Source organism: Sebastes umbrosus, chromosome 21 (genome assembly GCF_015220745.1).
Source record: "Sebastes umbrosus isolate fSebUmb1 chromosome 21, fSebUmb1.pri, whole genome shotgun sequence".
NCBI lineage: Eukaryota > Metazoa > Chordata > Actinopteri > Perciformes > Sebastidae > Sebastes > Sebastes umbrosus.
The window spans coordinates 3,694,932-3,718,735 of record NC_051289.1 but is presented as its reverse complement, the minus strand read 5'-3'; the positions used below and the strand labels follow the sequence as shown (position 1 = coordinate 3,718,735).

Genomic DNA, 23,804 nt, shown 5'->3' with positions numbered 1-23,804 from the left:
ATGTTCTGACAGCTTTACAAGGACCGTAATTTAAATTTATTTCTACCACACCATCGATTCTCCCACCACTCCAATGTCATGTGTGTCTGGCTAGTCTAACGTAGGAGTGTTCGCACAACTCCATTAGCATGTATAGATTTTCTTCCCATGCCCGAGACCATTTATATATTAAAACACTAACAAACAGGGACAGCTTTACAATGAGAGCATCATTAGATTAAAATGGTGAGGCTTAGTTCCAGGGGCAAAATGAAAATCGGTAACTTGCGGTAGTTGCCATCAGAGTTTCCACAGTGAAGATGTATTTGTATACATGCTATTTTGTTTCAAAGGACAACCTTACACAAAATATTGTCACATAGTTTATATATATATGTATTAATTATAAATAGACTTATTGTGATATCGTATTTATCTGATATTGCCCTTCTGAAACCAGAGTAGTTTTCAACAAACTCGATATATTAGGGTGCTTTTCTGTTCCTTTTCTTCTATTTTATCACCCTCACGTTCTATCGCTCCCTCCATTTACCACCAATTCAATTTCTCCCGAGCTCCTTACTATGTGATTTATGACTTCTCCCGCACCATAAAAAAGCTGGAAAAAATAAGGCTTTTTACCTTGCCCACGTACTGCGGATCTGACCCCATGTACTCCTCCAGCACAAAGAACTGGTTCCACACCCAGCCCCTTTTGACCCGTTGAAATCCAGCCGCCCCATTCCTCATCGGGCCCACCAAGCTCCTGGCGTGCTCCCTCCCCGTCCTGCTCCGTCCCAGTGGCGGTGAAGGTGGACGTAAACAAGAGACTGAGCCTTCGTCGACGAGAATCCAAAGGAACAGCAGCAGGCAGTTCCTTGTTAGCATTGGCGATCTGTGAGGTTCAGGTCCCCAAGTTAAAGTCCAGTGATGAGAGAGGAGCCACACTGAAACAACTTGTGAAGGTGGTTATGGGGAATGGGTGAGCCGGCGCCCAAAAAGCAGTTTTCTTGGGTCTGTCAGGATCCCACTCAGAGATTTATGGAGCTCATCACCTGAAGAAAAGAAAACAAATACATAGTTATAAAGTTTCCTTTTTTCTGAATCCCCATTACCTGCATTACATACTGTATATTAAGGATGCAGTGTTATTATTCCGATTAGAGACAGTGGGGGTGTTAATAGATTGTTGCTCATAAATACCAATGACTTAGTGGCACTTTGTGGCCCACCTCCCACCTGCTTTAGTTTTTAACTGCTCAATGACGAATGATGGTACTAGTCTTTAAAAAACAAAAAAAATCTTGGCAGTAGTAGTTTTAATTAGGTATTATATATATACTGTATGCTTAGAGCTAACATTGGTGTTAGGTATTTAAAAAGTCATAATTCCCTCTCTAGTATCTATTTTATATTACTGTGAAAACATCTCCTTCAAACAATCGTATTTATTAAAGTTTCTCGCCAAAAACTCATCAAAACATGTTTTACAATATTACATTTGAACACATCATGGTGGCACATTTCACCGAATACTCATTTTTACTGAGTAGAGCTTGAACTCATCATATTACAAGTCCATACAATCTCCGTTAACGTTAGCTATTTAGCTCCGTGCTGTCGACAGACGAGCCGGTCACTGTGATTACTCTGATCAGCATGCATGCGAATAAATTACAATATAATAGGTGTCTGATGAAGTTCGTATATATATGTAAATATAAATATGTTTAAGGTTGTTCCTACACGGCTTATTTTGGATTTGCAGTTGTGACAAATTGCAGCTTTATGTCTTCTAAACTGACGCTGAAGAACTTCCACACCAATGACATGTTGTGTGTGTGGCTGTGACGTTACTGTCTGTGTCACTGTGTGCTGATGTAAATAAAAAATATAATAGAATATGAGAGTGATCTGCCGGTCACCGGTCTTGGTCGAAAACCTGCCGGTTTTTGATCAGCTGCCGATGGATTGATGCATCTCTAATAATTATTTGCCTGGTGATGGATAACCACTGCACTTTTTCACAGTTCACTTTGATGTATGCTCCAATTAGCTAACTTACTGGTCTCTGTAGTGAAACTGTGACTGAGACTTTATTTTTGCTGTCAATTATATGCCACCGCACACTGTGCCAGAGACCTATCAATGTTATTGCAGTTCCTTGATTGCCCATAGAGGTCGAAAGTCATGTATTATTTAATGACCCTTTAATAAAAGGGAGCTTTTATGGTTCGCTCCAAAAACCTCGCCTTAGTATTTTTTAAACGAAACCCATCAGAAAGCCTCTGAAAATGGAGATAAACCCTTTTCCAAAAACTTGACACAAATGTGCAGTTGTTACATCAGTCGAAGATATAGCATGATGCATTGGCAGTTCATGTATCAAATGGACACGTGTACCGTATGAGATGTCAGTGCAAAGCAGCATGCTCACGGTGGTTTCTTTAAGATACTTTGCCTTCTCTCAGATATCACTGCAGCGAGGAGCACAACACATTTGACAACCAACGGCCACAGGAGATTGTTTTGCCTGCTGCAGCATGTCATTTGACTGACATGCGTTCTGTGAAAGAGGCAACTCATACAGAAGATTACTAATACATAATCCAGCTCACTGACAAGCAATTGCATATTTAATTTGTTTTCTTCCAATGTGCTTTGTTTATGCCAACTCAATCAATTGTTTATGCGGTAGATTTCCATTTTATAACAATACAAGTAGATCAAATTGATCTGTCAGTCTTAATACAGACCAGTTGTGGTATACTTTAGAGTAGTGGGTGACCTAATACAGTGTAGGCATTGTTCTTAAATACAAACGAAAAGAAAACGCAGGTCCTAAATAACTTAAATCATCTTAGTAGTATGTGTAAGCACATTTATAAAAAACATAAAATAGAGAAATAAGGTGAAACAGGAGGTTAATTAGGTTACTCTACACCTTTTGACCTTTGAAAGCCGTGCGTGTAGATAGATTAATGTCAGAAACTATTAAATCTACAAAATATGTGTAGTTATTAACCTGTATTTATTGATGTCAGGTGAGTTCTGTTTGGACAGGCAGCCCATTTGTATCATTAACGGGACTGAAAATGTGATTTCTTAATTAACAATCATTCATCGCGCAGCCTAATTCATAGACAAAGACATATTACCGAACCAACCTAATTTGTTAAGCCTCATTCATTATTGAGCAAACAGCTATTGCACTGTTGCTGTTCACACCTTGTTTGCAAGCCTGACTACCATATCAACACCCAAGCCTTCAGCTTTGGCCTTGTTACGAGACACTTAATTGCGCTGAAAACAAGAGAAGGGGACCCACAAATGGTTGCAATGAAGAATGGAGCTAATGGTTCCACACCTGGTTTATTGTTCCTCTCTCCCTCCTAATGCACTTATAAGCTGTACAGTAATGGAAGACAGCGTGCCTCTAATTTCATAACCGGGGCCCTCATTGACATCATTGTCTTTGATTAATTATACAGACTGGGAACATCGGCTTCAGAGCGAGATTGCTTCAACAAGGTTATGCCGTGCACCCAGATCCATTTATTCTCTCTGTCACCACAGTATCTTAAAAGTCAAAACCGATCTGCAAAGTTCTCTGTGCAAAATTGGCAGGAACTGTCTTGACACGGGTCAGACATGCTTCTCCCGCAGGTCACGCCTCATTTAGCATTGACATAATGGAAAATGACTGTTCCCATAATTCCTGCAAAATCACGCCTCTGCCACTGTACGGCCCTGGGAGGGCTCGATGCATATTTTATGAGATAAGTTCATTAGCATGTGTCGGGCTTCGGTTGTGAGCCTTGACCCGCGTGTCTACTTCAGATGACACGGCGCAGTGGGCTGACAGCGTTCTCACACATCACCTTCAATAATCAAAGAACATATGGCTAGCCGATCTGCTGGCGCAGATTACCACCCACAAGAGACTCCCCCAGAAAGTTATTAGTCGTCAAGGCTGCCATAAACATGACAAACAAATAAGTAGGCATTGGCTCCTGGAATGGAGGGGAGAAATGAGTCACCTGGATCAAGTTGTTGTTTTGTATACACTTTCATTTCCTGATAGATACGTGGGCAGATAGATTCTTTTTCCTTCTCTTCTTTAACACCTGCAGCGCTGTGCATTGTGCACTGACCTGTCATTCAGAGACCGAAGGAAGTCCTAGCTGCTTTAATAAGGTTATGGACCTGCAGACTGATGATTCAGACTGGAATTATTGAATCATCAAGGAGTTTTCTAAAAAGCTTTTGAATTATAGAACATCGGGTGATTCACATTTTGGAGTAGAAGCATATAAATAGACTTCCTGGATGTAGAACTGCAATATTTAATTTTGATGAAATCTCTTCATGTATAAATGGGATGAGGATGTTGTTGTCGTTCGGAGACATTGAAGAGTGTGATAAGTAGTAGGACTGGGACGATACGCCTATCTCTAGATTAGATACTATCACGATACTTGGGTGCTGATTCGATATGTATTGCGAATCAATATTTTACAATTTATTGTGATTTTTTGGTAAGTTTTTTAACACTGGATCATGGGAAAAAGTTAAATCATACACTTCTAGGGACTTTTTACTTGACTTTGGCCGCACGTTACCGCAATACAATAACGTTTCCTGTCCATGACAGAGTTTACATGCAGCTTTAGCCGTCATGTCTAGCTCTGCTTTTCCTGGCAATGTGTGAAACCAAAATGTTTCCATACTTTACTGTATGTGGGTTTACCACTTTGGGGTTTAAAATGTGAGGATTCAGGTCATATCCCCACGGACCCTCTGCTGTTTTCTGCTTTCTCATTTTAATAACACGTCCATGGTTTTGGCTCACTGCGGCGTTGTTGTGGCTTTTGAAACGGATATGACTTCATGTTACTCGGACTACAACAATAAAAGCGGTAACTTCCCCTTACCTCCGCGTAGACTCAAATGAAGCACTTACAGTATATTGATTCTGGCATTAAAAAATCTATTTCAAAATCGTAAAAAAAATACGTAGTTGAATCGATTTTTTTTTTTCCCACCCCTAGTAAGTAGGCTGTTTTGCTGTTTTTGGTGAATGTAAGCAGCTGTAGGCTACTGATCTGTTCTGGAGTGTTTGGGTCGCTGAGCTGGTTATGCTGCTGATTTAGTGGCAGAGTTCAGGTGGTCCTGTATACACGGTTAGTAAATTGCCGTTGTTCTGTCCATGTTAGGCTGAAGAGCGGATTCCCTTTGGAGTTCGTTGGGGGGGGGGTTTGATAGTGCGGTGATGAAAGTGGTTAGAGCGGTCGTCTCGGGGGCACATCCGAAGCTGCAGATGGGTCGCCAGTTTATGGTTGCTTCACCGGGCTATCGGGCAACAGTGCGTAAATACCCACCACAAGTAACACCTGAAGACTAGGGGGGGAGTTCAGTTAGTTTCTGGTTAGGCAGTTAGAGGGACCGGGGCACGGTGACGTTTTGGCTGTGTAGGGGCCGTTTGAGCTCTGGCTGTTGGCGTAATGGTGATTTTATTCTTTACACATCAGTTTTGGGTTTTATGTGTATCCGGGAAGTTAAAAGTTATATGTTACAATGGTGTTATTCGAAAAATGCATATAGAATCTCTATCAAACATATTATAATATTCCTCAAATATTTGCACACAACCGCAGCTATAGATCCAACTTACACTCTATTATCTACTTCTTTTGTTTTTACAAAAGTGGTCAGCCATCAGAGTAACATTAAAAGTAACATAAGCTGCGAATAGTAGCCTCTGAATTGAAAGGTGATTATTATTTTTAAAGAGTTACACAGACATCTAATGAAGCTAACATGAGCATTGGATCAAGAATGATGAATGCACTGCTGATTTTAAACTCTTGTGCTGCCATTATAATCACGTCATAAACCAGACATTATTTGAACATAACACAGCAAGAGTTAAGTGTTTTTTCTTTATTATGAAATTAGACTTTGTGTAAAATAATTTTATTATAGCGACAAATTTGGGAGTTTCTTCTGAAATTAAATGATTTCAGAATAAATACAAAAATGTATTTTTTTGTATGGTAAATGTTGAATGAGTTTGCATTCACATGTCATGTATGGTATATATTAAATGTGTGTGCAGTATGGTTGTCATAGAAATTAGTGTGCTAGGCAAACAATGTTCTCCAATTAAAAGAAGAAAATAAAACAGACTGGCAAAAGACATTAGGTCTCTGTATTGATGTTCCTCTGCACATCATATTGTTTTCAACATCTGATTGTAACAGCAGTGACAGCTGCTATCCTAATAACAGATGTGTTGAGGTCAGCACCGTCACCGCAATGATCAAAACAGTGACCTCGATTGAACTGAAGTCTTGAGAAAATATGTGCACTAAGGCTGAGGAGATGGGGAAAAAAAAGGTGTTCGTCAATCAGGGAAATCACTGCGAAGACATTGTTTTTGCACGGCTAAGGCCAAAGAAGACTGTAATATCATTGAAACCCTTCAGGGAACGAGTGGGAGAGAAGTGTAGGTGGAAGCAATGTAATGAAAATGGGAGTAACAACACAGCTGGCCAGTCAAGGTAAATTATCAAAGAACACCTCATGCGTAGGTTATAGCACAACCAAAGTAATGAATAGTGAATAAAATGGCTTTGTTAGTTACTCGGATACATTTACGATGCAGTTTGGCTTCAACCAAAAAAAACAACAAGGTGTTTTATCCATGTCTAGGTGTGAAACAGCGGCAGATGCAAAGCCGTGGATATGTTACTGTTGTGAGAAAAAGAAAGAAGAAAGATACTACACATTCTTTTTTAATCTGTATGATATTCATTGGAGGGCTTCTTGCATGCTAGGCTTGTGCACAAAAGCAGTAAGGAGTACAAGACGTGGTTCCCTGAACAATGGGAACATTAATATGATTTGACGAGTCGTCTTCCCCACTTTTTCTTGCATCCCACGCACATTATGTTTGGGGAGAGCCAAATGATGACTTCCACTCGCATTATGTCTGGGTAGTTGTTAAACTTGGTGGTGGATATGACATGCTGTGGGCACTCATACCAGTAATATTGCAAGTTTTCACTTCGGCGAAGTCGTCGCTCAGTGAATCAGTGTCAGTTTTGTACATTTTTGGGTTAAAGTCAGAATGCATTAATGAGAAGTTCTCTCTATTTTTAGGATGGTTCTGTAGGAAGACTGCATATGATTTGTTTTTGTTATATATTGATAGTTGTTTCTCTTATTTTGCCTGCCCCTCTGTGTGTATCTTAGTTTGCACACTACAGGGGGTTTGAACACACAGCAAAACACTTTAACTGTCTTCCTGAGAAATGATTCAGCTATAAATAAACTTGGTGATTTTAAAGAGATGATACCGCTATTGAATGCCAGCACTAAGTTTTTTGAACCACAGATTTGTCCAGTTGAATAACACTCCTATCTTTCATTGACTTCATTAGAACACTAAGACTGTAAGCCAAAACACATACTTTTAATAGTGACAAATGGCAGCTACTCCCGTTGCCAAGGCTATTTCCGTGATAAATGTGCCTCGACGCTTACTTTGCTAAATTGCTGCGTCGACAGAACCGAGACTGGAAAGAGACTCTGCAGAGGGTTTTTGGTCGTGTTTGGGGAAGTTGCTTTGGAAGTGTAGTTTTACACATGGAACATGTTTGACTACAGATATGTTACCCTGAAGACAATCAGCTAAAAAGTCGCTTAAAGTAATTCAGTTGCAAATTATATCTTCATTTATTTAAAATAGAATACACAAACATTTAACTACCACTTATTATTTTAGTATGTAATCAAAAATGATATTAAATTATGTTTCAGATATCTTGAGCTGATCCTAAGGATCTGTATCAGGGCAATCTAGGTATATTTTCAAGGGTCTGTATCAACTAAAATCTGATAATGCTGCTTGCAGGTTCCTCAAGAACCTCTCAAGCAAACAACTTCACATTTGTCTCTACACTTCTTTGGTTTCCTGAGCAATACACCTGCCACGACATAGTTGCAATGCTAGAGTATGTGTCATTTGGGTGCAAAAACTCACACGAACATCGACGGAAAGCGAGCTGTACCCAGCATGCCGTTCGGCAGTTAATAGGGGTCCCCTCTCTACACAGTGTTTACATAACGCAGTGCTAATAAATGCGTCCCATAGATCTCAAAAGCTCGTACTCGACACTGCACTTCCTGGGGTCCTCAACAAAACACAAGTGTGAAGTTGATTGGATGAACGGCTGTCGAGAAAATCAAATGCAAACATTACATATATTACATACATACAGAGACTCCTTCCGTTTTAGTTGGATGTGCACGGTGTTTATAATGGAAATGTTGTGACGAGTGCCTGTCAGAAAGCCGAGTGTGCCAGTGAAAGCAAACAGGACAAGGTTAGGTTTGTCACAGCGAGAGGTACAACAGATGTCAACTTGTCTCTTTATATATTTTTTTATATGAAATGTCTGTCACTCAATCACTCCTGTATTTTCACTTTGACACCTTTCTGCCGGAGACAATAGTGTCAACCTAAGCCCAAACCGATTGAGCGCTTATTCCGCATCAACAGAAATCAACGAGGGGTAATTTTTAACCTTCAAAGTAATGACTTGGCTGAATTTCATTTTCAAAAATGCATTTAAACTACTTGTTCATTCAGGCCTGAACATTTTCTACGCAGTCATACCAGAGCTTACAGTATTTCATGTTTTAAACCCACAACCAGCAAAAAGTCAAAACAACAAATCTTTTTCTGATAATCCGGTGCTCAGCTATCTTTTATCATGCCTTTGACATCTTATGTTTTGACAGATACAAATATTCAGAGTCAGGAGACATGCCTGATCTTATTCCAGAGCAGTGAAAGACAGGCAGCTACAGAAATGAAATGAAGCAGCCCTGTTGCCCCAAGGCAGCTCTGGAGCACCATTGGTGCACAGGCAACTGCTGTCATCCCAACAGACAGTTCTCAAGCATGTAGGGCTACAACTGATATCTGACCCTGTGACTTCTGCTGCTTAAAAAACTGTTTCGTGATGGCTCTTCTCTTAACGAGGGAGTCAGTTCCTTCCTGTGTCATATGGTACTTTTTGGCCTAAACCGTGAGTGTGTGTTGAGGCTCACTTCTGATTGTTAAAATAATTTCGAGGACCACTTTCCCAAATAAATGACAAACTGGGTTATAATACAGTATGTGTTATGCCCCTGTCAGGTGTAATGACCCACATATATATTCAGTTTACCCATCACTGCCTGCCATTATGAATCCAAACTATTCTGGGTCATATTTCCTCACCACACGCTTTGGAGCTTTTACCGGTGCATGGTTGTCTCCAACATCACTTTTCGCTTCAAAAACATGCTCCATTTTGTGTCACTGCATCCGAGACATATATGTCTGTAAAGGGGAGCCTCGTGGGTTCCCCATAGAACCCATTTTCATTCACATATCTTGAGGTGAGAGGTCAAGGGACTCCTTTGAAAATGGCTATGCCAGCTTTTCTTCGCCAAAATTTAGCGTAACTTTGAAGTGTTATTTAGCCTCCTTTCCGAAAAGCTAGCACGGCGTGGTTGGGACCAATGGATTCCTTTTGGATTTTTAGTTTCATATCATTCCAGTTTCCTTCCTCTAGCTTTAAAACCCGCCCGCTACAACCTCTGAAAAACAGAATAGCGGCCAATCTAACCATTTGTCACTACCTCCGCAGCCCACTAGGTGGTGCGCTGAGGCCCCGGCCCAGTGGTTGAGAATAGCTGTTTTACATAACTTGTGCCAAAGACCATATCTACTGATTAAACTGATATTCATTAAATGTCTCCTCCACCTTGTTTAGACCAGATGTTGCTCAGGGAAAGCAAAACAGAGGCAGAACTGCAGCAGTGTCAGTCCCCCGTGTCTACACTGGATGCTTTCAGTCACAGTATTGTTCTATGTTCATCTGTGGTCTAGCAGTGCTCATAGGCCATTACAACCGAGGAATGAGGCTGAAATGTGGTGTTCGGTATAAACAGCCTGTTAGAGAGGCCTTGCCAAAGCAGCTGATGGACAAATCTCTCGTTTTAAGAATCCAACTTGTAACCTTAATAGTCTGGTGTTAAGACGACTAAACGTCTTGCGAGTTGGTTCTGTCTTTAGCAAGGGGTGTCAAACTCATTTTACTTCATGGGCTACTTACAGCCTGATTTTAACTCAAGTGGGAGGGCCAGTAAAACCATTCCATGATAACTTATAAATAGCAACACCTCAAATGTGTTTTCCCTTTCTCTTAGTGTAAAGCACTACAATATATTCTGAAAACATTCAGGAACAATGCATTTACAAAACGGATGATGAGCAGTCTGAGATATCTCACTGATCTCTCAACTAAAAAAAACAGAGTGCTGTTTCTTCAAACCTGCCAACAATTCATTCATCCTCTCTGTTCTCAGGTGTCCTTGCAAGTTCTTGTATTTTTTTTTTGCCATTATGAGTCTGAATAGTATGTTCTTTGAGCACTGAAGGGTACTGTGAACACGTCAAGCACGCCGGCTTCACATTTACATCTGTGAGGAAATAGAACTGATCCATTTTCCTGGAAAACCTGACACAGTGTGTCCGCTTTTCACACTGTCCACTTGCTCCTGTATGAACAGTTGCCAACGCTCAACAGTGTTGTGTCACGTAGCCCGTATGTAATACTAGCTAGTCCTTATTAGGACAGCGTGACCCTTTAGTTGGCAAATAGGAATAGCAGTGCATGTTATTGAAACATTTTAATTGACTCTGTAAATGGGCAGTGGGCCGGATTAGATCCTTTGGCGGCCCGTTCTGGCCCTCGGGCCGTATGTTTGACACCCCTACTTTAAAAATGTAGGCCATTTCCTGCAGGGGGGGAGAAAACAAACCTTTTCTGGGATGTTGTCATAACCCCGGATTACCCCTAATTACAATATTTTCCATCATACTGTAATTCAGGAAAAACAGAGTAGATGGCTTCATCAGTTCAATTTAGTCCAGTTAGGAACCCCTTCATATCACTGAGTACACGCACTCCCCGAGATGGTATATCACCTTGAATATAATCCAGTGATGATGAAAAATAAATTAGCTGCGTGTCCTACTGAACGAAGGTTGCCTCTCTGTTCGAAACTGAACTTTTCCCCCCTGAAGATATGGAAGGCTTAGCTGTAGAGACAAAACTGGCCTGAGGCAATAAAGAAGCACCACACTGACTCAGCTCTCCCCAGCGTGAACACGTCTGGATCCCCTGCCAACAGAGAGTCTATGACGCAACAGATATGGCTCCAATGAAAGGTTATGATTAAAAACAAAATATATATATATATATAAAACTACAGATAGGCGCCCAGAATCTGAATTATGGATTTTACTTCCTAACTGTTAGATGCTGTGGATAATCTGTGACATATTGTTCACACATATACACACACACCTACAAAAAGGAAAACAAACCCTGAAGGTAGAACGGCTCGAAACTGATGCCTGGTTGCCGTAGTTTGAGTCAGAGCTGCTGCTGTTCTCTGATCTGAACTGAATGAATGTACATTACAATAAAAGGTGTGAATGCGGAGACCTGTCGGCACTCAGCTTGACTATGAACCCACAAGCCAAATTGACAGCAGGGGGACTCTTGATTTACCTGCTACTACGTGGTGTGCAGTGCAAACTCAGATAGTGCCCTTGGCCCCCGCTGCTTTCGTTTGAACTAAGAAAAAGACAAACTTGGAGGCTGGATTTTGAACCCTGGTGTTGTGTTACAGAGTGTGTCATTAAATTTTGCTGAAGGCGATGCCAACTATTGACAGAGGAGGTTATAGGAGGCAAGCAGATTATAACAAGACAGATAGAATTGGGCAAATGGTCAAGCACCTGTTCTCTCCTAGGTGGAGAAGGAAAATAAAGCTTAGTCGCACAAAACCATGTGTAATCAAAACACCTACTAACGGTCTCTAAAAAAACACTTTCACTTAATGTTTGTGTCATAATTGTTCTATTAAAAGTAAGCGGTATAATCAATTTGTAAACGATGGTGATTCAACCACTTTCCATAAAGTAAATGTTGCTGCAGAAAGACTAACAGCAATGTGAGAAATTTAGGTATGAACAATTCTCTAATATGCTTGAAATAAAATCCCCTCTTTAGAATGTAACACTGTTAGAGTGTGTGAGAGTTAAGGGCTTCAGGATGAAATGGCTGTTTCATATTTTAGTAGCATGTTTAGAGTGAGAAAAAAAAACTTCAAAATCCTCCAAAACATCCTTGTTTAGACTTTGGAAAATAGTTTTCTTTATGCCACAGAAATAAGAGTTTCATCTGTGCAAATGCACCTTAGTTTCTTTATCCGGGAAAAAAAACGTATTGTCTACCAATCAGTTGGTGAGAGGATTTGTTGGTGACAGGTCTTCTATGCCGAGCTGTAAAGACTTTTTTTTTTTTTTTTTTTTTTTAAGTATTCAACTTATTTCTCAGGGACAGTGCGTTTTAATAAACATTACTGTAAATATGCCAGAATTAGCCAGTAGGTTAGTTGTCCCTCAGTCCAACCAAATACATGATTCGTATTGAAAAATTACTAACACAGTCAGTTGAACCACAAATCTCGTGCTACCATCATGAAGGTCATTTGAAGGTCCCAAAGTTCAGGAGATACTGCAGTTGATAGGAGGTGAACGTTCTTTAAAAAAAAGCCAGTTTAAGATGTCTTTATCATCCCTAATGCAATGTAAAACTAGTCCCTTAGTTGTTAGGGGTTTAGTCACTTCTTTTCCATTGTTAGTGATTTGATAGAAAGAAAGCCAACTGAATGTTTGTTTGGAACCCTCTCAAGTCTCTTGGCTCTCTCCATTGAATGAATGCCCTTCCGAGATTCACTCATTTCACCTCGTTTTTATCACTCTCTCTCTCTCACTGCACTCGCCTTCTTTACCTCCTCCGTCAACGAGGCTCTTTTTCTTTTGCCGGGGAGAGTTTCCACAGCTATATAGCGTATTTTCTAGTCTTCCAGTCTTCTGACCACTCAAAGCGCTTTACTCTACATGCCAATATTTACCCCCTTTCACAAACACATTCATGCGTCATTCAATTGTTGACGCACTTCCTTTGTGTCGTACATCAGTCCTTCATTTTCCCGTGAGATCCTTCCCGGTGGCAGACATAATTGCAAAGTGAAAGAGGGAGGCTTATGGGGAACCAATCTAAACACCGATGGTGTCATTATTCTGTAGCCATTCCATTGTGCAATCAACATTTACATCAGTTAAAGCAAAAAAAAACTGTGTATTGCCACTTAAAATTCAGTCATGGGTTTAAACCCCTTAACGAACAGATACATTCAGGAGGAAAAGCTCCATTAAAGGGTTACCTTTGGACTGTTAAGTATCATTTAGCTGTTGTTCCCCTTGAATTATTCATTCCATCGTGAGTATTTCACCTTAGTCATTGCATAAGCTCAAAGGAGTTTTAAGGTATATCGTTCAGGGATTCTCATCCTTACAAACTTCTCGACTCCCGTAGACAACACCCACCATCATATCGTCAAATATTAATTAGAAAACAACCAGGAAAAGTTTTTTTCTTGAAGAGTTTTCAAAACACTTCCTGATCCTTGCTCGCAAGGACAAGGCCAAAACAAAAAAAATGAAAGGTGGCAATCTTGACTGGGTTATGGATCATGGACTAACTATTTTTCAGAGTTTCACATTGGCTCAACTTTTAATACTTTAGTAAAATGAAGGCAGGAAATCAATCCACAAGCTTATGCTCTTGATAGTGGAAATGTAAAGTATACACAACTTATAGTGGATTCAGATGGGCAAATCCACCGGTATGGTTCCTGGCAACAGAGCAGTGATAGCAGACCAGATAATGCTGTTATTTAGCAGACACTATGGCATTATTTGCAACGCAAACTTGATTATATGTGTCAGAGGCAAAACATTGAGTCAGCAAGCATATAATAAACGGCACAGAAATGTGCCTTGTCCATTAATTTCTGTTGAGATTGCAAGTAATGCTTATGGAATAGCAATCAGCTGTTTTTTGCTGGCTGCTGATGAATGTAACATCACTCCTAAATCCTTGTATTGAGCCAACTCAGTTGTGATTCAGTATTGTGGAGCCGATCCAGCACAGTTAATTAGCGTTGTCTTTATCAGATTATCCAAAAGAGCATTTTCAGTGTTTGTAATTTTTTTTTTTAATCAAGACTTCACCGTTTATTGCAAATGGGGAATTTTTTAGGTATTTTCTTTTTGTGACCTTCATCAATTCACTTCATGAGAAAACAATTGATGTACTGCAAGTCGGCCTCTTTAATCACAGCTGAACCGCTTTTGCCTATTACAGCTGTTGTCTTCTTCTAATTACCCTGATCTAATAAGTGCATTTGCTTGCTGTGACAGACATATATCCCAAACTATTATGACTGCCATTATCCGGCCGCCGCATTTCTCAGCCAACGCGTTTCCCATTTTCGCTTAATTAGACATTGCTAAATGTTAACAGATAAAGCTTGGGCGAGCAAGTCAGCCTGCGTTCAGATTTACACCCAGGCAGAGCAGATGGCAATAAATTAGATATGAGAGAGTGAGACAGAGAGAGAGAGAGAGCGAGAGCAAGAGAGAAAATGGGCAGTGGCCTAAACAATTACTGAAATCCTGTTTAATGGTAGCAGAAAAAGAACCTGCCATGTTCGCTCTTGTGGCGTATTTGAAGGTGCCAGTCTCTATTGTAATCAACAATTGTGGAGCTGGAATTATGAGTCAGTTCCACCTCTTCTCATCTCCATGCTACTGTTATTTTGTTTCTCATTTGGTCCTTCTTTTATACTTTAAAGGTAATTTCATATCTCAATAACGATATATATCACAATGAAGCAGGTTTTCTGGTAATTCAATAAATAAATAGTCTATATTAAATAACCACACGGTAAAGCCTATTTTCTCTATACTCCTGTATGGCTTAAATAATGACAAATAAAAAATGACGGAACTTTAAAATAATACATAAATAAATAAGTTTGGGGGAATAAATAAGGGATACAAATAAAAACATAAATACATAAAAAAATACATCATTTAAAAATAAATATAACATAAATAAAAAGATAAGTGCAAAACATAAATTAATAAAATAAATGCAAATACAAATATATAAATAAAATATAAATACAAACAAATAAATGTATTACAAATTAAAAAATAAAATAAATACATTAATAAAAAAAACATTAGAGTAAATAAATAAGGGAATTAATACAACTATAATTAAATAAAGAAGCACATTAAAACAGAAATATCAATTTATGTCATATTTTATCAATTGATTAATGGCTGCATTTATTTTTCATAATATTTTGCTAATTTAATGACATTTGTTTATATCAAGTTATTTATTTAAGCATTTATTTTTTATTTTGGGAGGTTCTGTTCTCCATAGACAGACACACGTATATAGAAAAATATATACGATAGATATTTTTATTTTATTTCGATTGATATATATGTCATCATATCGCCCAGCCCTACTTAAAAGCGTAGCAATTATACATGGCTGCTTTGATATTCCGTCTTATATTCAACATTCAGATCAAAAGGTTTCCTCTACACAGCCTCTGTTGTACTACTTGCCATGTTGATGCAGTGGACAGATAACTCACATTTCACACCTAGTGATAAAACTCTCTCCCGAGGTTAGTGAAGTGAAAAAAAAAAAAAGAATCTCACAAGAACGCACTGAATAGAATCACTCAACTCTTCATTTTGAGTACTCTCAAATATATGAATGGTAAACTCCTCCACATTGTTATTCACTGAAGCTTAAATAGGGCTAACATTTTCACCTGTGCAGTCGACTGAATGCTAATGGGATCTGACGGTACAGGGTTCGCCATGTTATGAGACTTCTGTTGTCACTGTACAGAAATTAAACTTCTATTTGCGTCGCCACCGTTCGACGATGCAGTATGGAGTAACAGCCAGTTTGTTCTTATGCTGTGCTGCAATTTAAAGTTCTCTCTCAACTTGAAAAGAAGTTCGTAGATAATAAGTTGAGGCTGAATACATTTCCCCCCTTCCCTTTTTGTTTACATTTTCCCCACCGCGGTAATGACTACAGTCGACGGGGGAATTCTCACCCGATGAACGCCTTAGTATTTCATTATTTCAGACAGCTCTTATGTGTAGGTTCGGTGATGCTTAATTAAGTGGCTCTGATGCTGTGGAGCTGTCACTTTTAGGATTGGATGATGGGGGGGAACTGAAGACAAATTAAGCCCTTTTGGTTTGCACTATTGACAAACAATGTGGCGCTCATGAATATGAAAATCAGCACTGAAAAACAGTAGATTTATCATTTCCAATGTCTCAAAGTCCATTTTAAGAAGCATATGTGTTAAAAGTAAGAGCCCACTTCAAACAGTGCCAAGCTACTTGGCTGAAGGCTTCATACAGTAACTGTACAATATGCACAATTACATTCATATTCATACATAGTAATATGTTTTCTATATGTAAAATAACTCTGGATTAGCTGTTGTGGTTATTATATAAGCGTGGCACATTGATTATGACGATTCCATTACACATATTTTCATACAGATTCACCCTGAGTGTATAACTTTACAATTTTATTCAAAATACAACCACATTAGTCTCTTTTTCAGAACAAGATTCATCACCATGGTTTTTCTATTACCACAGTAATCTAAATGCAAATTTTAACTGTCCCTTTTTCCACCAGGATGATGCTTCTGGCACAGCATATGCACTCCAATTGAGATGTGTTTCCCCCCTTTTATTCTACCTCTACATGGAAATTTAATCTTGAATGAAGACTGCTTATCGTGTTGACATATTGTAAAGGGAAAGATGTCACTAATTGAACACAAAATAAAGCCTCGCAGTTAAATTCTGACATTGTTTGTCTGCATTTACAGAGCTAGACAAAGTCAGCTGTTAAAAACTGAAGGCTTTTTAAAAGGAGGAAATCTTTGAACCACATGGATGACTAAAGAGGGGAAAGTTATGGAGTTATGGATTCATGGTGGTAGTACTCTTGGATGATCCAGATGTTAATTTTGAATGTTATCAAACTGTAGTTTCTACATCTAGTCCTTCTTATAGAAGATGTTTAAATGTAATCGTTTGGGGATATGCTGCATTTACCATCTGCACTTCAATGGAAGCTTTGCAGAGTTTCCCTTACTGAAGGTGTCAGCGTAGTTACTTTCCTCGCACAGGGAACGGGGCAATGCACACTATGCACACTGTCTACACACAGCGTGATGCCACAGCTATCCCGGATGCACTGATATGGATTGCTGGTAGTGAAAGGCTTCATCATTCCTGCCTTCCTCCTTGCCTCTGCCATCAATTTTCCCTGCATGGATATAGTCCTGAGTGACACCCGGTGAGTCGCTTTCTCCTATCTGCGCTCTACCTCAGCACTGTAAATACATCCATAGCGCGGGAGCTGAACGTGCCTGTCCTCGCGTAACTTAAAAACCCACGTGTTGGTGGTCTGATACCAATAATCTTCCTTTGCACGTTGCTACTTTGGCATTGCCACTCAATTGTGCTCCATCACTGTGGTCAGGGACGCCCGCTGTGGCCTTTTGTATCATCTCCTATTCATTAGAGGAGTGAAGGCTGTGGACGATCTGGATCCACATCATTCATTTCTTCACTGTCGAGGCAACGTTTATCTGAAATGAAACTATCATGAGCTTAAATCGTAAAGTTAGCCTGTCGCACAGACATAGTGTACGATCCACACTAATTATTCCATCATAGCTTCTCTGTTTTAACAAACACATTTCAAGAATTGTGCCTTGATGTACAGTAAAGGTCGCAATGTATTCAAAGTTCAGAAGTAAATGCCAAATCTTGGCCTGAGCCTGTTAAAAGAAATCTGGACTCTTCTATGAAGGCCTATATTATCAGATAAATACAAGTTTTACACTTTTTGAGTTAAAGAATTCATCTCACCCAGTGCAGATTTAAAAGGTTTAGGATGCTTAAAAAAGACCACAAATGAAATCCTTTTGTACAATATAGGGGGTACTCAGACAGGATTTTTCAAATTGAATTCCATCCATAACTTTCACAGTGCATGGTTTTTGAAGAATTATCAATTTTCCTTCTTTGTGTTTTACTCTCCAGTGGGAACCGTGTCTGCTCAACATTACTTGCTCAATTCTGTTTACTTTCCTAAGAAAGTAAGACATAGAACAGTATTTCTGATGTCTGTTTGCCACTTTTTTTCGTGTAGTCAGCAGGAATTTAAACTTCTTTGGGAAGGAACAATATTAAAAACTATACAATATGCAAAAGAGAAAAAAATGGCATTTGGTTATATTGTGAAAATCGAAATCTGTTTAATCTCCTCTAGGGTGTTTGAATATTTGTCTTTTTCCTTTGAAATGAAGAAGAGAATCAAATACCTGAGGAATGCCAACACTGTGGGTGCTACAGTAGCCGTGCTGGCAGAAGTACCTGATAAGAGACTGATTAGTGCAAGACGGTGCTCTCAATTGGGGCTAATTATACATTTTACAGTCTCCGCTGACAAACTACGCTGTCTGTGTGTGTTGTTGGAACATAAAGGTGGATTTAATGTTTCAATTAATACTTTGGCTAAGGAGTAATGGAACAACACCAAGGTAGACGTACAGTCACAAGAACTTAAGTACTACTAGATAATGCATGCAGGAGTACGGCTACTAAATAAAAGTACAAACAAATTAGAATTTTTTTAATAAAACAAATAAAGATTGGCATTTTGGATCCAGACTATGAGGATGTAGGAATGTGCAACATTGGCTGGAGGGTATGTAGGTTATATAGTAGCAGGTACGCAAGATTTTAAATTGAATTCTCTTGAAAACACAATTACTAATGATTGGACTTGATTGCACCCCAGAAATTGTGTAACACACTTAAAGGTGAACTGGCAATTACCCTTAGCCAAAGCCTAATGAACTCCAGGTTATTGTGAGGCAGGAGAGGAACCGGCTGGAGGGAGGCTAGTCTCTGGTGTTGAATGTAGAATTGGCATCACTGATTGAAGCATAGCCGCACTTCTTGTTTTGTTCTTAGTGTTTCTTGAATGTGCACATAAAGATACAAAAAAAGCAATTGAAAGTCTTTCTATGCCCTTAAATAAACACAGCAGGATCATGTGGATGTTAAATACATCACAATGACATTGACAAGGTGAATGATTTTGACCATCCTATAACTGCCGTTAAATATCCTCACTTGGTAATTCCTTGTTATTACATATACTCAATTCTGATTGGTCAATTACGGTGTTCTACGGTCCGTTATTTCTTTATAACAGACCGTTGCTATGTATAACAGACCGTTGCTATGGGCTCAGTACTGATCTCGGACTCTGGCGAACCGTTTTTGTGTCAACTTATTGAATTCTAAAGTAAGTAACCGTGTAATAAGTGGGATAATGTACAGCTAGCCAGTCATTGTTGTGAAATAAACCCCTTCAGGACGATGACAGACGCATCGCCCTGTTGGGGTTTATTTCACAACAATGACTGGCTCGCTCCCTTACTTAGTCAAGTACCTGCACAAATAGATATTATACAGCATGAACATTATTAAATGATGTATCAAACTAAGCAACATGTAGAAACATAGAATCACCAAGTACTTTCTGAACCTTTTCCCACAGCAAACGTATTCATTTAGGTTTTGTCAGCGTTTGACAATATTCCAATAATCTTTATTGGCATACCCATGTCGAGCTTTCCTTCAGAAAGAGACATGGATTTATGCAAACATTTTAGTCATTTCAGATGATAATTATGTTTGAGGGCATATCTGCTGTAGTCCAATAAGCATTTAGAATAAATAATGAGAAAAATTTTAACTCAGAAAGGTCTGCTTAATTATTTAATGCCTCAAATGGATTCAGTAGTCTGCATCAAATGGATGAACATCAAAAGGAGGATAAGGAGATCTCAATTATTCCACCACAGAACCTCCTATCCACTCTAAATGAAACTCTGCTGAATCTGCCGAATTTTGTAGGTAAAAAAACACTTTTTTTGATTCACGTTTACTCAATCAAACTTTTTTTTTCATCATCTGTTGTCAGTTATCTATTGTCTTTGGATAACCACTTGCATAAAAGCACATTCCTGGGAGCACAAACAAACACTAGTTTAAGAAATAGTTGGTTGTTTAATAATGAAATACAGGACGTCATGCAGTGTTTTCCAATATTTAAACATTAAAATGAAAGTTGCGATTGCAAAGAGTAATGAAAATGAGGTGCTGATCAGAAGAACACAAAAGAAAAACATTGAAAATCAGCATAGGCATGCTGTGATAAGCTCTGATTATGTTTGAGTCTATTCGTATTTTGACAGATTCATGGTAAGCAAACTCCACAGGTATTGCTATTGTTGGACTACATCTGTTGCAGCAAATAAGGACAAAGATCCAGAATAACTGCAGGGAGTCCGCTGTAATCCCGGCACCGAGAGCTGCACATTGAGATTTATTGCACAGACACGTTCATCAGTTTGTACCGTAAATAGGTTCAGCGGGTCTCTTAATTACCCTGTGCGACAGAGGACTAAACTATCGACGGGTGTTGTATGGATCAATTGTTCAATATTTTATTGCGGTACAACCGAGGCGACCTGCTGCGTATGGAGAGGAGACCCTGACCTCATAACCCAATGCTGAAGTTTACCAAGATGGATTACCGTCATTAAAACTGTATGCCAGCTCCTTCTATGATCAGGATATTCTCTTATTGCACACCTTTCCTTTTGATTCATCCCGTGGGACCAGTGGGCATCCTCCGCTTCTGAAAAGTGAAGCCAATGTAGAAGTGCTTTGAACTTGCATTCTCTCTAACAGCCAGCAGGGGGCGACTCCTCTGGTTGCAAAAAAGAAGTCTGATTGTATAGAAGTCTATGAGAAAATGAGCCTACTTCTCACTTGATTTATTACCTCAGTAAACATTGTAAACATGAGTTTATGGTCTCAATCGCTAATTTCAAGTCTTCTTCAATACAGCATGATGTTCATTTAGTAAATGATGGTCCCATTTAGAGTCAGATAGACCATAAAAACCAAGATGGTGAAGGCCAAAATGCTCGAGACTTCAAAACGGCAGTCCACAAACCAGTGGGTGACGTCATGGCGACTACGTCCACTTCTTATATACAGTCTATGCGGGGGACCCGTGATCATAACCCCGTAGTGGAGGGCATTGCATGTACTGTAATTAGGGCTATCAAAGTTAACGCGATAATAACAAATTAATGCAACTTGCGATTTTTTAGGTTGTAGCGGGCTCAGTTTTAAAGCTAAAGTAAAGTATTGGTATCATATGAAACAAGAAAACCTGATGAATCCATTGGTACCAATCATGTCATTCTAGCTAGTAGTGAAGGAGGCTAAATGATGCTCCAAACTTTTCCAAAATTATGGCGAGGAAAAACTGTCATGGCCATTTTCAAAGGGTTCCGTTGACCTCTGACCTCGAGATGGGTTCTATGGGTACCCACGAGTCTCCCCTTTACAGACATGCCCACTTTGTGATAATCACATGCAGTTTGGGGCAAGTCATAGTCAGAGTTCGTCCTGAGCTTGAGTTTGCCATGTTATGATTTGAGCATATTTTTATGCTAAATGCAGTACCTGTGAGTGTTTCTGGACAATATTTTTTATTTGTGTTGTTAATAGATAAATAATAAATATATACATACATTTGCATAAAGCAAGCATATTTGCCCACTCGCATGTTGATAAGAGTATTAAAAACTCCCTTTAATGTACATTTTAAACGGATCAAAAATGTGCGATTAATCATGATTAACTATGGACCATCATGCGATTAATTGTGATTAAAATATTTTAATTGATTGACAGCGCAAACTGTAATGCAAATATCTTTGCATATTTCCACCTGAAACATTTATAAAGCACAGAAACAAGTTGTCATGATCTAAACTGCTTAGTCTGGAGTGACAAAAAAGGCGAACATAAAAAAAAAAAAAGTTGTTAATGACCAATAGATGTTGCGGATTAACTTGTTTGCTTAACTTAAAGTAGTTATGCATTCATGCTCTCATGTAATACAGTGAACATTTGTAATATACATTTTAATACATTCACCTTTAGTCTCTCCAAACAAGGATTTTTTAGATAATTATCCTTAACTTGGAGTTATATGAGCACTCTGCTTGCCCTACATGACGCTAATTAATAGAATCATTAAACTAAGAACATGGGCCCATAGAACTGTAAATGAAAAGAAAAATTCATCCAAGGCAGAGGGGGCACAAAGCACCTCTTCCATGGCACAGAGAGCTCTGGGATACATTACAGGCATTAATGAACGGTTAATAAAAATAAACCCTCACAGGCCAATTTAATGAAAATATAGTGTGCAGGTTTAACAGGCATTTTTTTATGTAACTCTAGCCAGGGTGAAGTTCCCATTGATATCTGAGGTGGATGACATGACCGGGTTGATGAGCAATAATGGGGCCAGTATCAGATAGAAATATGCGGCTTCGCTGGTCTTGCTCTAATTATGTGAAAGAGAAATAGATACATTTTCCTCACTCTAAATTTTGATAGATTTTACATTATGGAGGTGGAGGTTGCGCTGTGGATAGTTAAACAAATGCCCCTTGAGTCTGCAAATCGATATTTCCCTCGGCTTAAAGTGTCAGAATGTCAGCCCAACAGATTTGTGTCTGGGAGGGATCAAATGAAATCAACTGAAGACAAGTGTGTTACGGCGATTTTGTTATTCCACGAGTGTCAACAAGTCCTTTTGTACCAATTTCAACTTGTTCTTTCATACCCCTTACCTTTCCAACATAGGGCCCTTGTCATTTGGAATCAGAGGGAATGTGTAGGGAACAATTTGATCACAGGAGCCAGAAATAAGGAATGAATTGCTTCAGGTCAGTAACATTTAACACCTGTCTGCCTGCTGAGTTGAAGAAGTCTTTGCAGATGACTGTTTTAGGGAAATTAGGGGAGTGCTCAAAGTGTTGTTGTGCACTTAAACAACTTTTCTGTAGGTTGATGAACAGACGAACGCACCGGAATGAGTGCATTGGAATGTTAGCATCATACACCATTAACCACACTTGTGTTTTTAGTGTCGGTATTCAACAGATGCCGACTGATCCGCTCTAATTTTGGATGTTAATGTGATGCCATTACTTCGGTAGACTAAAGATCATATCGGGAACATTCCCCGTGTACTACGAGGGCAAATTGTAAAGTATACAATGCCACATTCATGCAGTTGACGGTGCTGTTCACGGGTAATATAAGTGGTATTTCAGACTAGTATGGCTATTCAAGGACTCTTCAGCCCTTGTTTCATCACGTCATGCCTTTTCTATAACCTACAGCATACTGAGTACTCATCAGAGATTAGTTAATGATTACCAAAGACAACTATATAATTTTTACGACATACATAAGTCCCGACCGGTTGAGTCTCTGTCAGCAATGGCCTTGCAAGGTTCAGGGCTTAAAACAGTAGTTAGTCATTTTTATAAATTAACACCAGCATTGAGGTATTTCCATCCCCGTACAGTCATATCATTTAGTTTACAGCTCAAAAAATACATATAAGTGTGCAGTAAGAAAAATAATTAAAGAAGAAAAAGAAAGAAAAATTTAATACAAAATAAAAAATAAAATAAAATATTATAAATATTTTTATATATATATATGTGTGTGTGTGTGTGTGTGTGTGTGTGTGTGTGTGTGTGTGTGTGTGTGTGTGTGTGTGTGTGTGTGTGTGTGTGTGTGTGTGTGTGTGTGT

The 23,804-nt window shown here is 39.0% G+C and overlaps 1 protein-coding gene across 1 annotated transcript in view; it reads right to left on the bottom strand.

The window, feature by feature from the left end:
* The window catches only part of LOC119480827 (cadherin-12-like), a 112,708-nt gene that overhangs the window by 70,883 nt on the left and 18,021 nt on the right, over positions 1-23,804 (bottom strand). Inside the window, exon 2 of the mRNA XM_037757431.1 lies at positions 622-1,034. Coding sequence (XP_037613359.1) covers positions 622-867 — 246 coding nt within the window. The 5' untranslated portion in view covers positions 868-1,034. The remainder of the gene's footprint in view (positions 1-621; positions 1,035-23,804) is intronic.